Below are 18,061 nucleotides of genomic sequence, written 5' to 3'. Positions count from 1 at the left end.
TATTAAACTTTTAAATTGAGCTTTCATGCACCACTTGTGCTATCAGCTCGTTCCACACTCTCACGACCCTCCGAGTGAAGAAGTTTCCCCTCCTGTTCCCCTTAAACTTTTCAGTTTCCCCCCTGAGCCCAGGATATCTAATTGCCGTCGCACCCAATTTCAGTGAAAACCGCTGCTTGCATTTACTCTACCTATACCCCTGGTGTTCAAAAATAATGAAATCCGAATACAATGTCGTGTATTCGCCGAATCTAGTCTCTGGTTAATTCGCTGTCAGATCCCATTCCGGGCTGATCACTTCCCCAAACCAGAGGACGTCTCTATTATATTTCCTGTAAATAAAAAGAGTGTGTTAAATAGAGCACCTTCGCTGATATCAGGTGATGTGCAGAGAGGCATCTCCACGTCAAAAAACAAAAAACTGCCGAAATCGAAACAAAAAAAGGAAGACCTGCACACTGAAGCATAAGCTCTTCTTTCAATAGTTGACATGCTGGGAGTTTTCTTCGTTTCTGTTTTTAATTCTTATCCAAATGCATTTTGATATCATTTGTCGTCAGGAGATTTTGCAAGAATAACTTCAATAACAGAGTGATATAATTTTTGGGGTTGATTTCTATTACAGAACAGCCCCCTTTTTAAAGAACATGTCGTATTACAGTACAATGTTGGCGACATTTTAATCGACTTTGAGATCAGTCTGACTTTTCCCTTCTGCACAGTCCTCCATTTTCCTATCATCCATGTGCCTGCCTAACAGTTTCTGAAATGCCCCTAATGTATCTGCCTCTACCACCAAACCTGACAGCGTGTTCCTCGCACCCAACCTTGCTGCGTAAAGAACTCTGCCTCCGACGTCCCCCTACACTTTCCTCCAATCAGCATAAAATTACGTCTCATTAATTTTAATATAAAATTATTCAAGCATTCAACAGCAAAACTAAGTATTGTACAATTTTATGCCTGGCAACGAAAGCTAAATATATTTCATTGTTTGCTGCTTAATTTAAACGCTGATGCTTCTAGTTTTCCTGGAATTGATGATTCGATCGCACAATTTATTGGTGCTCTGACTATTTCACCCCGCCCATATACTTCACCCACAGGGAAACAAACACATTCGAAGATCAACTTTACATGTTGTTCGTCTCTGATCGAGTTTGCTCTCCCCGGACACAACTTGACTTTTTCGCACAATGGCGAACTCGACCCCGCAATGTGCTTTTGGTGAAGATGTTAACTCATCCTACAACCCGCCCGTAATTATTATCACATTAATCCTCGGGCTTGCTGGAAATACGATTGCTTTGTGGATCTTTTGTGTTCATGTGAAGTCGCGGAAACCAAGTATTGTGTATTCACTGAATCTCATGATTGCGGACACTCTGTTAATGTGCTGTCTACCTTTTCGGGCTGTTTATTTTATCCGAGGGAAGGACTGGAGATTTGGTGATGGACTGTGTCGACTGAACATATTCATGATTTCCCTGAACCGGATTGGCAGCATCTTTTTCCTCATGGTTATTGCGATCGATCGTTATTTTAAGGTGGTCCATCCACTCCACAAGGTAAACAAGATCTCTACAAGGTGTGCGGTGATGATAGCAGGCGGTCTGTGGATTGTAGCGGTGGCTATTTGCTTGCACTTGCTGATAGACAAACATCTCTTCGAACAACACAACCTGACAAACTGTGAGCCTTTCAGCATAAACAAGGCTCTGAGTCCCACAACAGTTTGGACTGACTTTATTTTTATATTCTTTAAGTTTCTTTTGCCAGTTTCAGTTATCCTGTTCTCTACGTCCTCCATCATCTGGAGGTTACGGCAGATGGAAGCTGGAATGCGGGCTAAATATAAGCGAACTGTGAAACTTGTGATAGCCGTGGCTGCGGTTTTTGTCATTTTTTTCTTGCCCACCAGTGTTGCTGTGGTTGCGGTTTTGGTGACTAAACTAAGTCCATCTGACTGCAAGTCGTATCACACAGCAGTGAATATATTTTACAATACGTTGTTTATAACGTATCTGAACAGTGTGGTCGATCCCATTATTTACTATTTTTCAACCTCGCAGTTTCAACATGCTTTGGAGAAAGCTCTTGGTCTTAATTTAAACTGTTGCAGATCAACCACTGTATAAGGAACATCCAAAGAGCGCCGGACTTTGGATCAGCAAACGAGCTCTGTAACCGCTTTCTGATGGCTCCCGCTCTGCGTGAACTAGATGCCCTTAAAGCAAAGCTGATTAATGCGCCCGAAAGGAGAAAGTGATCAAATGGTAATATTTTTGTGAGGGATAAGTCGATCTTAACGAACAAATTCCGTAAGACACTACCCTTTATGTAGAGAAGAAATTGCATCTTATCTCTACGAAGCTTAGTTTATTTCAGAGCTTATTCCTTAAGAAACTTTTCCTTACTTTCAAGCAGTTTTCCCATTCTTTTGTATGCCATGGGGCCTTACAATTAAACGGGGGGTGGTGGACCACATGTTGGAAACCCTGGTTTAAAGGAAAGTGTTCTGTGTTGTGTATGGGTATTTAAGATATCCTCTTTCCATATAAACAGCCGCTTCCACAGATGAACTCAGCCTCCGTGTCTCTTTTGTAGCTGGCTTCTACTCGTTATAGTGGTAGAAGGTTGCTGGACTGTCCATCAGAATCAGCAGTAATTTATTCATCCAAGAACAACCCTACCTGTGGACTTTCAGTCAGGAGGAAAGTGATGTTAGCAGTTGCTGGGATGGAGCCAAACTGCATGCAGTCATATCCTGATGGTACTGGAACCGGATTCTTAAAAAAAAATCTCCGAGTGAGCTGGAGATAGGAACGGAAGCGCTGGTTCAAAATTAGGGAATTTATTTCCAAATTTGAAATCTGGAATGAAAAGAGGTTATCTGTATTGAAGATGGATGATCAGCATTTACAATAGAGATGAGTATGCACTTCTGTAACCAGAGGGTGAATTCTTTGCCACAGATAACTGGCGGTGAAATCATTGGGTGTTTTTAAAGTGGAGGCAGATGGGTTCTTGATTAATCAGAACATCGAAGGTTATAGGGAGGTGACAGGAGAATGGGGTTGAGAAGAATAATAAATCAATCATGATGGAATGATGGAGCAGAATTGATGGGCCGACTAGCCCAATTCTGCTCCTATGTCTTATCGGTGTCAACGAAGTTACCAGAGTATTGTAAAAACCTCTCTGGTATACTAAAGTTAAAGTAATCTTGCTAACCTGGTCGGCTCCATCTGGGAATGTCAACCGACAGCGATTTACTTGCTCTAACTCTCTGGAAATGACTGTTCTGGATCATTGTTTGCAGCAAAGAACTCCAACACAAGAGGGCAGTGTTGAAAGGAATGAACACCGAACATTCCTAGTGAAGAATGTCTTTACAGACAAGGGCATGTGAGAAACTGAGATAGCAGATTGTTTTTTTTTTTGTCCCTGGAATCCTATCAAAATATTTCTGGTGTAATTTACCCCATTACTTCACACATACCTGACTGAACTTCAACACGTATATGCACAGGTGCACGATTGCCCACATGCAGATAGTTGGATTGGGGAGGCTAGAATGTGGAAGAACTTTGTGATGAACGGTCGTGTGTGCATGTGTGTGCTCACATATATATTTGTGATTTAAGTGCATGCATGCTTGTATGCAGAGGTACGCTAGTTATTGAGAACTATGAGTAGGGCAGCTGTGCAGCAGCGAATGACTTTAATATGGACTGAACTGCCTCACCACATTAGAAACATCATTATGGAGTGTGGCCTGAGAGACTGTTGCTACCTCTCCTCCCAGAAGCATGGGGAATCATGGCCAGGCTGCATGAAGGAGAGCAGAACTCACTTTTAACTTCCATTCAGCAGATATTTGTGGTAACAGAAAACCTACTCGGGGAATGTTGTTATCTCTCTGTACTCTGTGAGTAAAGTGCATGGAACTGCAATTAAATATATTTAATTGGATGGATTTGAATAATATTCTGCTCATTTCACTGAGGGCATCTGCTGGACCAATTTACCAGCCACCTGAGACCTCATCTTTAATAATCAACTCTTGACATCTTCCCAACCCTGAGGTGAGATGAACTGGCCTATAGTTTCCTTTTTCTTCCTCTCACCTTTCTTGAAGAGTGGAGTGACATTGGCAATTTTCCCATCTTCCAGAACCATTCCAGAAGCTAGTGATTCTTGAAAGATCATGACTAATACCTCCACAATCTCTTCAGACACTTCTTTCAGACCCCTGGGGTGTACACTATCTGGTCTAGGTAACTTATCTACCTTCAGACCTTCCAGCTTTCCAAGAACCATCTCTCTGGTCATGGTAACTTCACACACTTCATGATCCCTGTCCCTGGAGCCTCCACCATCCTGCTAGTGTCTTCCACAGTAAAATTTGATGCCAAATAATTACTCTGTTTCTCTGCTATTTCATAGGCCCCCATTACTACCACTCCAGTATCATTTACAATGGTTCAATATCCACTCTCGCCTCTCTTTTACACTTTATGTATCTGAAGGAACTGTTGGTATTAAACTCTTTAATATTATTGGTTAGTTTACTTCCGTATCCCATCCTTACCTTTCTAGTGATATTCTTATTGCCTTCTGTTGCTTTTTAAAAGCTCCCCAAATCTCCAATTTCCCACTACTTTTCACTTTGTTATATTCCCTCCCTTTGGCTTTCATGTTGGCTTTGACTTCTCTTGTTAGCCATGATTTGTCATCTTTCCTTTAAAAATACTTCTTCTTCTCTGGGATATATATATATATATATATATCCTCAGTCTTCAGAATAGCTTCCAGAAATTCCAGCCATTGCTGCTGTGCTGTCATCCCTGCCAGTGTTTTTTTCCAATCAATTCTGGACAACTCTCTCATGCTTCTGTAATTCCATTTACTCCACTGTAATACTGATAGATCTGACTTTAGCTTCTCCTTCTCAGGTTTCCGGGTGAATTCAATCAAATTATGATCACTTGCCCCTGAGGTTTCTTTTACCTTAAGGTTTCTCATCAATTCTGGTTCATTGCACAACACTCAATCCAGAATAGCTGGTCTTCTAGCTGGCTCAACCGCCAGCTGCTCTAGAAAGCCATCTCATAGGCACTCTAGAAATCCCCCCTCACTCCAGTAATCCAGCAGCACCAACTTGATTTTCCCCATCTACCTGCATATTGAATTCCACCATGACTGTTGTAACATTGCCTTTTTGCATACATTGCATTGAATCTTGTTCTTTCCGGGAGCAAAGTTAATATACTTTGAATGTAAATTATCAATGCTCTGGATTTTGCTGTATGCAGAACTTCATATATGATAACTCTGAATAAATTCACTTGTCTCTGAAATGTTGTGACTGTGTTTACCTTTGTGTTTTGAACAATGGAGAAATCAACCCCGGAATGAATTTCTCGTGAGGCTGTCAATTCTTCTCATAGCCCACCAGTAATTATAGAACAATTATCCTCGGTCTAATCAGAAAGACAACTCTTTATAGGTATAGTATTATAATTTCATTTAAAATCATAGAGAAGTACAGCACAGGAACTGTGCAAATGCAAATATAAATAAATAGCACTAAATAAGGTGAACATGAAATATCAAGGTAAAGTGTGCTTAAAGTGTGATCATTGGTTGTGGGAACAGCAGAAACATAATGAGTGTCGTTATCCTCTTTTGTTCGAGAGCTTGATCCTTGGGGGATAGCAACTGTTGTTGAGCCTGGTGGTTCATGTTGTAGAAACTCAATGCAATTGTTGTTTGAACCAAACATTAGAGTGAGGAAGAAATGTGATCTAAGTGACTTTGACCATAGAATGATTGTTGGTGCCAGTTGGGGTGGACTGAGTATATCAGAAACTGCTGACCTTTGGGACTTCCACGCACAACAGTCTCTAGAGGTTACAGAGAATGGACCAAGAAACCAAAAAACATCCAGTGAGAAGCAGTTTTGTTGGTGAAAATGTTTTGTTAATGAGAGAGGTCAGAGGAGAATGGCCAGACAGGTTCTTGTGGACAGGAACTCCAATAACTATGTGTTACAACAGCGTTGTGCAGATGAGCATCTCTGAATGCTGAACATGTCGAGCCTTGAAATAGATTGGCTGGAGCAGCAGAGGACTACGAACATATACTCAGTGGCCTCTTTATTAGGTTGAGGATTTACCTAGTAAAGTGGCCACTAAATGTATTGTAACTTGTGATCAAATCCTTTACGTATGCACAGTAGCTGTTTCTAGACTATTATCCGTGAGTAGGAACGTGAATGATGCCAACATTCATTCTGGATCTGGCAGCGAACAGGGCACCTGAGACTGGTGGCCTTACTGAGAACGTAAGGGCACACTTCCACTCTGACCATTTGGGCTTGCTTTCAGTTTAGCACCACATTCCCTGGATGGGAAGGGAGTGAGTCAGTCTGAGTGAAGAAATGGAATGAGGAATTGTTCCTAATATGGTTAAAGAGCTGAAGCTGAAAGAAGCTACGTACTTTAGAGTGAGGCTTGCCACAGTTCCATTTGTGTGACAAAGTGCATGTTGAATGTGGTTTATGGCAACTAACAACTTAAAATTGTTGGGTTTTGGATACACATATTGTTCATTCTCTTAGCAAAGCACAATGTCACAGTGAGGAATGAGCGATTTACCCCATTATGTTTCTGGTGACTGTCAAACCTCCATTTACCCAAATGCTAAGTTAATTAAAAATTTTAAAAATTCTCTCCACATCCTATTTTCTTCCTGCCACATTCTACCACCTACCAAATTTGTATGTGGAGAAGATGTTTCCTCTGGTGGAGGCGTGTAAGACCAGAAGGCACAGTTTCAGAATAGAAGGAAGCCTTTTAAACGGAGATGAGGAATGATTTCTTTCTCCAGAGAGAGGTCACTCTGTGCAATTCGTTGTCACAGGTGGCTGTGGATGCCAGGGCATTGGGTATATTAAAGTCAGAGGTTGATAGGTTGTCGATTAGTCAGGGCATGAAAAGAATTGGAAACAAGGCAGGAGGTTGGGGTTGAGTGGGAAAATGGATCAGGCATGATGAAATGGCAGAGCAGAGTCAATGGGCCAAATGGCCTAATTCTGTACCTATATTTTATGGCCTTATGGTGTAACACTAGGAGGAATTTACAGCAGGCTATTCATCTACTGCTATTCCCATGAGAAACTCGAGTGATGCTTGACTCCAGACTCTCTTGAGAAGTGCTTAAAAACCTGAGTCCCCATGGTCAGGTACTCTCAACACTGAGGTTCCCCATTTCCAGAATCCTCCACAGAACTGGGTCCCTCTTCAAAGTCCTTTCCTTCTCCAGATCCATTCATCACTCTCTGCCAAATCAACACTGATTATTTCAATTTGCTCGCTGTAACCTAGTGAACCTGAGTTTGCAACCCTCTCCTGAATAAGAATGACTCCTGCAATGTCGTCATACCTGCTGACAAGGACAGTGTGTCAGTGCTCGTGCAAATTACTCTTTCCTGAACGTCATCTCCTGGATGCTTTCCTCATATTTCCAACAGGATCACGACCCACCACTGAGCATCAGGCTTTCATCTCTCATAGGAATCCCTGACATATTTCCTTAGAAGACTCTATTTGCCCTCCAGCATTAGTTTTATAACTCACAGTTTGATTCTACTACTTCCCTACAAGCCAAGGGATCACAGATGCCTGTGATACCTCTGAAGCCCTCTGCTGCTTTGACTGTTTCCTCTTCTCTGATCCCATCATGTCCCTCTGCATCTCCATTGCACACCAGGATAGATCTTCATCCAGTCAGATTTTCATAGTCTGGTCTGTGACATCCGAGTACCGGTTCATGGTCCGGTCCATGAACTCCGGACTCCGGGTCTTCCGGCTGTCCCTTGTTTCAGTTGGGCTTAATCATAGGCACCTGATGCTCGTCTTGTGACTGGGAATAAAAGTGGCTCTGGATTTGAGTGTAGGGAATGGTTCATCTCATCAGTATCCCGTCCTCACCTCCGTGGGGTAAGTCAGGCCATCTTAGCCGTTACCCTGTGGTTGGATCTGCCCGTTCCTGTCCTTGCCTCCATTGGGTAAGCCAAGCCATCTTTGCCGTTACCCTGAGGCCGAACTGTTCCCTTCCCTTCCCCTTCCTTCTGAAGCCTTGCCTGCAACCTGTGTCTGGAGCCTTGCCTGCAACCTTGTCAAATTCTACTGCTGGAGCAAGACTGGAGCTTTGCTTCGTCTAGATAAGGGACTGTCTATCGTTGTTTTGAACTATCTCTGTGTCGATACCTTCGCTGGGTTGGTCCGGCTATTTGCCGCTACCTTGTGTTGAGAACTGTTTCTGTGCATTATTAGGAGGGAATCCAATGATCTAGTATCCAAGGGCACAGTCTCAGAATAAGGGGACATCTCACTAGAATTGAGATGGGGAATTTCCTCAGGCAGTGTGTGGGGAATCTTTGGAATTCATTGTCATATAGGGTGGAGGAGGTCAAATCACTGAGTGTATTTAAGATAAAGATTTGTAGGTTCTTGATTATTAAGTGGGGTTAAGGGTTATAGGATGAAGAAGGGAGAATGGAGTTGCAAACAGAAACTCAGACATGCTTAAGTAGTAGAGCAGACTCACTGGTCTGTTTAGCCTAATTCCAATAGGATACGTTATGCTTTTATGATCCTGCACAGATTGGCAGGTGCTTCCTGACAGGGTGTTGGGTGGGTGTAGTGAGCTTCTCAGTTCCATCACGAAAGCCCCTTCTGTACTTTGAGCAGCTGTGGGCCAGGGATTCCCAAAGTCAGATGGTACCTTGCATTTGTGGATTGAGGCAGTCGTGCCCACAGAGACGGCACCAAGACTGGAGGAAGGCTAAAGGCCTTCAGTGAAGTAGAAATGGAGATGGCAATGAAGGATTGTCTGGAACATTGCAACACAAAGGCTTGTATGTCTCAGCATGAGGACTGGGAGTTTCAACTGTTTCAAAAGGTACAGTTAATGTCAGAGAAATCTATACAACATACATCCTGAAATCCTCTTTCTTCGCAAACATCCACGAAAACAGAGGAGTGCCCCCAAAGATTGAATGACAGTTAAACCTCTCTCCCTAATACGGGAAAAAGAGATGTCTCCGTTTCGCAGCGAGAGGGGAGACATAACAAACAACTCGCTGATTTACGGTGTTAAAGGTCCATTGCGTCGCTTTTTTGGAGCTCTGTGCCCAAAGAACTTGGGTCTCTAGGTGCACAGCCAGCAGCCAGCTCGCTGCTTTCGATCTTCCATCTCCCACGACACCGGATTTCTGCAGAGGCACCGACCTTCGGTCCGCCCGTCTCCAGAGCCACGAGATCCCGGAACTCCGAAGGCGAGCTAACTCTCTCAGGCTGCATCCCCGGCATATCGAATAACGGCCAGTCGTGAAAGCCGAAGAGCGGTTCCCGCAGTCAGCGTGTAACTCCAGGCCAGGATCGTGAAAAGTACCCCGAAAGGGGAAAATAGAGATATTAAAGATGGAAATAGAGCTGTTCCGTAGGTGCAAGCAAAGGCGCCATTGTCTCCTCCTAAGGATAACTCACAGGCTATATGAGGAAACTTGATAGAGGTCCAAGTGATCAGATTGGTGCCGCTGATCTTCAACAGGCTATTGTTTCCACTGGTTAAATAATCTGACTGCAGGTCTGCTCTGATCTCTGTGAGGTCCTTTGGAATCAGAAGTATTTTTCCAAATTGAGATCAGCAGGACTCCTGGGAATTCTGGTCATCAGGTACTGTACCTGTAGTAGCCTTCCACTCACAGTGGTCAGTATGGACTTTTGCCTAAATCCCAATACACACCCAGTGGCCACTTTATTAGGTACACCTGTCCCTTGCTCATTAATCTAATCAGCCAATCATGTTCAAATTTCAAAGTAAAATTTAATATCGGAGCTCATACGTGTCACCACATACAACCCTGAGATTCTTTTTCCTGCGGGCATACTCAGCAAATCTATAGATCACATAACTGTAAACAGGATCGATGAACAACAGACTGCAAACTCAAATATAAGTAAATAGCAATATCTAACGAGAACATGAAATAATAAGATAAAGCGTCCTTAACGTGAAATCAGTGGTTGTGGGAACACGAGAAATAGAATGAGTCAAGTTATTCTCTTTTAATTCAAGAGCCTGATGGTTGAGGGGTAGTAACTGTTCTTGAACCTGGTGGTTCACGTGGCTGGAACTCAATGCATGAAAAAAAGCCGACGTGGTCAAGAGGATCAGTTATTTTTTTAAACCAAGCATAAAACTGACTCTTGCATTGTCGTCAAACCTGCTGATAAGGGCAATGTGACTGTTCTTGGGAAAATTACTCTCTCCTAAATTTATTTGATCTTGAATTCGTTGGAAATGACTTTCGTGGATCATTGTTTGCAGCATAGACGCCCAACACAAGATGGCAGTGTTGAAAGATATGAACACTCCTTGTGAAGAATATCTTTACAAACAAGGACATGAGAGACAGCAGGTTTGTTTTTCTCCCCAGAATCCAATCAAAATATTTCTGGTGACCGTAGTCCCATTATTTTACACTTACGCATGCAGGTAGTTGCATTGGGGTGACTAGAATGTGGAAGAACTTTGTGATTGATGCATGGTTGTGCGTTTGCATGTGTGTGCTCACATATATATTTGTGCCTTAAGTGCGTTCATGCATATGTATGCCCGGTATTTATTGCTATGAGTAGGGCAGCAGTGACTGACTTGAATACAGACTGAACTGCCTCACCACGTTACTAACACCATGTGGGAGTGTGGCCCGAGGAACTATTGCTGCCTCCCCTCCTACAACCATGGTAAATCATGTCCAGGTTGCATGAAGGAGAGTAGAAATCACTTTTAACCTTCATTCAGCAGATCGTTGTGGTAACAGATAGTCGATACTGGGAATACTGTTGTCTCTCTGTACTCTGTGAGTAAAGTGTACGGAACAGCAATTCTGTGTAATCAAGGAGATGGATTTGAGTACTGTAATATTCTGCTTTTCTTATTGAGGGCACCTGTTGGACCAAATTACCCGTTTGTGACAGGAGCTGGAGTAGGGTGGGCTTCCAAATGGGGAACTTTAGTTTAGGTAGAGGAGGTGCATTTCAACTGAATTGGGACTGAACCCTGAATAACAAAGAAAGTTTCATAGCTTTGATAGGACAAAAAATGGTTTAAGTCCCTAATATCATATCGAGTAGCTATTAAATTCTGTTAATATTGCTGGATGTATTTCATTGAGTTAAATCTTTGCAGCACTGCTAATAAATTTTGGACACAACTTATCCATGTACTGAATTTTGCTGTATGCAGATATTTTCATCTTTGAATAAGTTTTCTTGTATCGGAGACTGTGACTGTGTTTACGGCGGCGTTTGGAACAATGGACAATTCAGCCCAGCAACGTGTCTCCATCGAGGTAGTCAATTCTGCTCACAACCCACCAGTAATTATTACAACAATCGGCCTAGGACTAGTAAGAAATGCAACTGCTTTGTAGATGTTTTATCTTCATGTAAAATCTGAAACATAGAAACGTACAGGACAGAAAATGCCCTTTGGCCTATCTATTGCGTAGGAAACCATTTAATCTGCCTGTTCGCATTGACCTGCACCGGTACCACAGCCTTCCACAGCTCTACCATCCACGTACCTATGCAAACTTCTATTAAACTTTTAAATTGAGCTTTCATGCACCACTTGTGCTATCAGCTCGTTCCACACTCTCACGACCCTCAGAGTGAAGAAGTTTCCCCTCCTGTTCCCCTTAAACTTTTCAGTTTCCCCCCTGAGCCCAGGATATCTAATTGCCGTCGCACCCAATTTCAGTGAAAACTCCTGCTTGCATTTACTCTACCTATACCCCTGGTGTTCAAAAATAATGAAATTCGAATACAATGTTGTGTATTCGCCGAATCTAGTCTCTGGTTAATGCGCTATCAGATCCCATTCCGGGCTGATCACTTCCCCAAACTAGAGGACGTCTCTATTATATTTCCTGAAAATAAAAAAGAGTGTGTTAAATAGAGCACCTTCACTGATATCAGGTGATGTGCAGAGAGGCATCTCCACGTCAAAAAACAAAAAACTGCCGAAATCGAAAAAAAAAGGAAGACCTACACACTGAAGCATAAGCTCTTCTTTCAATAGTTGACATGCTGGGAGTTTTCTTTGTTTCTGTTTTTAATTCTTATCCAAATGCATTTTGATATCATTTGTCGTCAGGAGATTTTGCAAGAATAACTTCAATAACAGAGTGATATAATTTTTGGGGTTGATTTCTGTTACAGAACAGCCCCCTTTTTTTTAAAAAAAAACATGTATTACAGTACAATGTTGGCGACGGTTTAATCGATTTTGAGATCAGACTAACCCTTCCCTTCTGCACAGTCCTCCATTTTTCTATCATCCTCGTGCCTGCCTAACAGTTCTGAAATGCCCCTGATGTATGTGCCTCTACTACCAAACCTGACAGCATGTTCCTCGCACCCAACCTTGCTGCGTAAAAAACTCTGCCTCTGTCGCCCCCACTACACTTCCCTCCTATCAGCTTAAAATTATGCCCCATGATTAATTAATTTTTAATGTAAACTAGTTCAAGCACTCAACAACAAAATTAAGTATTGCATAATTTTAAGCCTCGCAATAAAAGCTAAATGTATTTTATTGCTTCTTAATTTGAATGATTATGCTTCTAGTTTTCCCGGAACATTGTCAGTGATTTGACCGCTCAACTTATTGGTGCTCTGACTATTTCACTCCGCCCATATACTCCACCCACAGGGGAACAAACTCATTCGAAGACGACCAGCTTGTTCAACTTCATTTGCTCCCCTCTGAAACATATTGACTGTGTGACCGCTTTCTCGCACAATGGCGAACTCGACCCAGCAACGTGCTTCTGGTGAAGACGTTAACTCGTCCTATGAAGCACCCGTAATTATCATCGCATTCATCCTCGGGCTTGTTGGAAATACGATTGCTTTTTGGATCTTTTGTGTTCATGTGAAGTCCCGGAAACCAAGTATTGTGTACTCACTGAATCTCCTGATTGCGGACACTCTGTTAATTTGCTTTCTACCTTTTCGAGCTGATTATTTTCTCCGAGGTAAAGACTGGATTTTTGGTGATGGACTGTGTAGAGTGAACGTTTTCATGATTTTCCTGAACCGGATTAGCAGCGTCTTCTTCCTCATGGTTATTGCGATCGATCGTTACTTTAAGGTGGTCCATCCACTCAACAAGGTAAACAGGATCTCTACAAGATGTGCGGTGATGATAGCAGGCGGTCTGTGGATTGTAGCGGTGGCTATTTGCTTGCACTTGCTGATAGACAAACATCACTTCGAACAACACAACGTGACAAACTGTGAGCCTTTCAGCATAAACAGGGCTCTGAGTCCCACAGCAATTTGGACTGACTTTATTTTTATATTCTTTAAGTTTCTTTCGCCAGTTTCAGTTATCCTGTTCTCTACGTCCTCCGTCATCTGGAGGTTACGGCAGATGGAAGCTGGAATGCGGGCTAAATATAAGCGAACTGTGAAACTTGTGATAGCTGTGGCTGCAGTTTTTGTCATTTGCTTCTTGCCCACCAGTGTTGCTGTGGTCGCGGTTTTGGTGACTAAACTAAGAAATCCACTCGACTGCAAGTCGTATCGCACAGCAGTGAATATCTTTTACAATACGTTGTTTATAACGTATCTGAACAGTGTGGTGAATCCCATTATTTACTGTTTTTCAACTTCGCAGTTTAAAGATGGTTTGGAGAAAGCTCTACTTGGTCTTAATTTAAACTGTCGCAGATCATCCACTGAACAAGGAACATCTACAGAGGAGCAGATTGTGGATCAGCAAACGAGCTCATCGACAGCCATCCAATCGCTCCCGGTCGGCGTGAACTAGATGCTCTGTATTGTTATGTGATCAAAGCAAAACTGAGAAATGCGAGCGGACGCAGAAGTTGATCACATCTGAAAATTTTGGTGCGTCATAAGTCGATCTTAACGGGCAAGTCTTGATTCTAAAAAAAAGACCTCTTCTAGTGAATTAGAGTCAGGAAGTGCAGCGCCGGTTCAAAACTGGGGAATTTGGTATTGGTAAATAAAATTGAAATCTGGAATGAAGAAGGACTATCAGTACTGAAGAACGATGGTCAGCCTTTAGAACTCAAATGTGGAGGAATTTCTTTAACCAGAGATTGGCGACTCTGTGGAATTCGTTACCACAGATGACTATTGAGGCAAGTCATTGGGTATATTTAAAGCCGAGATTGATAGGGTCTTGGTTAATAGGGTTGTGGAGGCAGGAGAATGGTGTTCAGAGCAATAATAAAGCAACCATGGTGGAATGATGGAATAGACTCGATGGGCCGAGTGGCACAATTCTGATCCTATGTTTCACTGGTGTCAATGAAGTTCCCTGATTATTGTCGAAAGACTCTTTGATTTAATAAAGTTAATATAATTTTGCTTACCTGCTGGGACCCATCCAGGAATGTCAATCAATAGCAACTTACATCAAAGTTGCTGGTGAACGCAGCAGGCCAGGCAGCATCTGTAGGAAGAGGTGCAGTCGACGTTTCAGGCCAAGACCCGAGAGCAGCTTACTTGCTCTAATTCCTTGGAAATGTGTATTGTGGACCATTGTTTGCTGTAAAGAACTACAACACAGGAGAGCTGTGTTGATAGGCATGAACACCGAACATTCCTTGTGAACAACGTCTTTACAACCAAAGACATGTAGGGTACTGAGATCCAGGGTCTTTTTGTCCCCCAGGATCGAACTAAAGTACCCCTGCTGCCCTCTGTCATATTATTTCACACTAACCCACATTAACTTAAACAGGTAGATGCACACATGTGCACAATTACAAACATGCAGACGTTTGCATTCTGGTGTCCAGAATGTGGAAGAACATGGTTTGTGTGCGAGTACGTGGTCATGTACATGTCTGTGCCTTAAGTGTGTGCATGCATATGTATGCCAGGTACTTATTAGTATGAGTAGGGCAGCAGTGAATGTCTTTAATACAGACTGAACTGCCTCACCACGTTACACACACCCTGATGGAGTGTGTCGCGAGGAACTATTGCTGCCTCCCCTCCTACAACCATGATAAACCATGTCCAGGCTGCATGAAGGAGAGAGAAATCACTTTCAACCTTCATTCAGCAGATCGTTGTGGTAACAGAAAATCTACTCTGGGAATATTGTTGACTCTTTGTACTCTGTGAGTAAAGTGCATGGTACAGCAATTCTATGTAATCAATGTGATGGATTTGAATAATATTCTGCTCACCTCATTGTGGGGAACTGCTGGAGCCGTTTACCAGTTTGTGACGGGAGCCAGGGTTGCATGAGTTTCCAGCTGGGGAATTTTCATTCAGGTAGAGAAGTTACATTTCAACAGAATTTAGAGTGAAATCTGAATCCCAAAGACAGTTTACAGTTTTGATTGAACCGTATAAATGGTTTATGTACTTAATATCAAGTATTACAGAATATTAAATACACAACCGGTCTGCAATATGTCCAGCTCTTCGGATAAGAAACATTATCCACCCCTGTCCGTTCCCATAGATTTTTTTTTTTAATTCTGAGGTAATTAGTCGGCTCAATGTGAGGAACAACAAACCTGGATAAAATGGACGTGGAGAACATGTTTCCATTAGTAGGAGAGGATCCAAGGATCCAGGATGCACGGGCACAGCTTCAAAATAAAGGGACATCTCTTTAGAAATGAGATGCAGAATTTCCTCAGTCAGAGTGTGGGGAATCTATGGAATTCATTGTCATATAGGGTGGTGGAGGCCAAATCATTGAGTGTATTTAAGACAAAGATTTATAGCTTCTTGCTTGTTTGTTAGGGGGGGTTTAAGGGTTACAAGAAGTTGGGAGCATGGAATTGAAAACCCAGCCATGATTATATAGAGGAACAGACTCGATGGCCCGAATAGCCTTATCCTGATTCAATACCTCATGATAGTTTTATGGTCTTCTACAGATGGTCAGATGCTTCCTGACAGGGTGTCGGGTGGGTGTAGGTGAGGTGGTCTGCTCCACCTACTAATTACGCAGCTCTTTCTTGCGCTTCTGAAATATGGGCATGAGCTTCTCAGTTCTATTCTGAACGCTCCCTCTGTTCTTTGAGCAGCCGTGAGCCAGGGATTCCCAAAGTCGGAAGGGGAATTCGAATTTGTTGAATGAGGCAGTCGCGTCCCCATTGACGACACCAAGACTGGAGGAACGTTAAAGACTTACAATGAAGTAGAAATGCAGGTGGCAATGAAAGATTGTCTGGAGGTTTGGGACTCAAAGGCAGGAGTTCATATTGTGGTGTTCTTGGCAGGATAACTCACAGGCAATACGAGGAAACCTGATAGAAGTCCAAGTGATGAAGCTCGGTGTCTTTGATCTTCACCAGGCTAGTGTCCCCAGTGGTTAAATAATCTGACTGCAGGTCTGCTCTGATACTGAGGGAGACCATTTGGACTCTATCTTCGTAAGTCTTTATCTAAGTTGAAATCTGGTCAGCAGGCACTGTATCCTTCCACTCACAGCTGCTGTTTTGGACTTTTACCTATATCCCATTATACACTCGGTGCCCACTGTATTAGATGCACTTGTCCACCTGCTCGTTAATGCAAATATCTAATCTGCCAATCATGTTCAAAGTTTAAATTTCAAAGTAAAATTTATTATCCAAGTACATACATTTCACCACATTCTTTTTCCCGTGGCATACTCAGCAAATTTGTAGATCACCAACTATAAGCAGGATCAATGAACAACAAACGATGTAAATGCAAATCTAAATAAATAGCAATAAATAACTTGAACATGAAATAACAAGATAAGGGGTACTTAAAGTGATATCATTGGTTGTGGGAACACCGGAAATAGAATGATTGTAGTTATCTCTTTTGTTCAAGAGCCTGATGGTTGAGGGGTAGTAACTGTCCTCGACATTTGTGATACATGTGGCAGAAACGTAATGCATAAAAACATGCAGACATGGTCAAGGGGTTCAGTTGTTGATTAAACCAAACATCAGATTAGGGAAGAAATGTGACAATCACATATATTTCATTGTCTGCTCCTTAATCTGAATGCTTAAGCCTCCAGATTTCCTGGAACATGATGATTTCATCGCACAACTCTGACTAATTCAATCCACCCATATGCTGCACCCAGAGGGGAACAAACTCATTCGAAGAAGATCAGTTTATAAGATTGTTCATCTTCGAATGAGTTGGTCTGACAAGGACAGCGTGAGAGTGCTCGTGCAAATTACTCTCTCCTGAATGTCAGCTCCTGGACACCATCTCGTATTTCCAATGGGATCACGACCCACCACTGAGTATCAGGCTTTTACCTCCCATAGGAATCCCTGACATATTTCCCCAGAAGACTCTATTTACCCTCCAGCGAGAGTTTCATAACTTACAGTTTGTTTCTACTGGCTCCTCACAAGCTCATGGATCACAGATGCCTGTGATAACTCTGAAGCCCTCTGCTGCTTTGACTGTTTCCTCTTCCCTGATCCCATCATGCCCCCCTGCATCCCCATTGCACACCAGGATAGATCTTCATCCACTCAGATATTTTGAAACCATTCTGTTCAGTAGACATGTCACTCAAGCTGAATCACAATTCCTTCGCTGATATCAAACAATCAAAAACAGCTGAAATCGAAAAAAATGAAAGACCTACATACTGAAGCGCAAGCTCTGTTTTTCTTTCCACAATTGACACGCTGGGACTTTTCTGCGTTTTATGTTTTTCATTCCTATCCAAATGGACTTTGATGTCAAATGTCGTCAGGTTCTAAATATATTTCATTGTTTGCTGCTTAATTTGAATGCCCATGCTTCTAGTTTTCCTGGAACTTGATGAATTGATTGCACAACTTACTGGTGTCTGAATATTTGACTCCGCCCATATACTGCACCGAGAGGGAGCAAATTCATTCGAAAAAAGTTCAGCTTTTCAGGTTGTTCGTCTCCGAATAAGTTTGCTCTGCCCGGACACACCTTGACTTTTTCGCACA

General features: G+C 42.5%; 2 protein-coding genes across 2 annotated transcripts; both read left to right on the top strand.

The window, feature by feature from the left end:
• Window positions 1–1,196: 1,196 nt before the first annotated feature.
• LOC140190928 (hydroxycarboxylic acid receptor 3-like) lies at window positions 1,197–2,138 on the top strand. The gene has a single exon (XM_072247894.1). The coding sequence runs from the start codon at window positions 1,197–1,199 to the stop codon at window positions 2,136–2,138; it is 942 nt and encodes a 313-aa protein (XP_072103995.1).
• A 10,744-nt stretch (window positions 2,139–12,882) lies between these two features.
• LOC140190721 (hydroxycarboxylic acid receptor 2-like) lies at window positions 12,883–13,914 on the top strand. Its single transcript, XM_072247535.1, has one exon. It carries the CDS (start codon window positions 12,883–12,885, stop codon window positions 13,912–13,914), a length of 1,032 nt encoding a protein of 343 aa, XP_072103636.1.
• The last annotated feature ends 4,147 nt before the right edge of the window (window positions 13,915–18,061 follow it).

This window comes from Mobula birostris, chromosome 31 (genome assembly GCF_030028105.1).
Source record: "Mobula birostris isolate sMobBir1 chromosome 31, sMobBir1.hap1, whole genome shotgun sequence".
NCBI classification, from domain to species: Eukaryota; Metazoa; Chordata; class Chondrichthyes; order Myliobatiformes; family Myliobatidae; genus Mobula; species Mobula birostris.
This window is presented reverse-complemented; position numbering and strand designations above follow the sequence as displayed.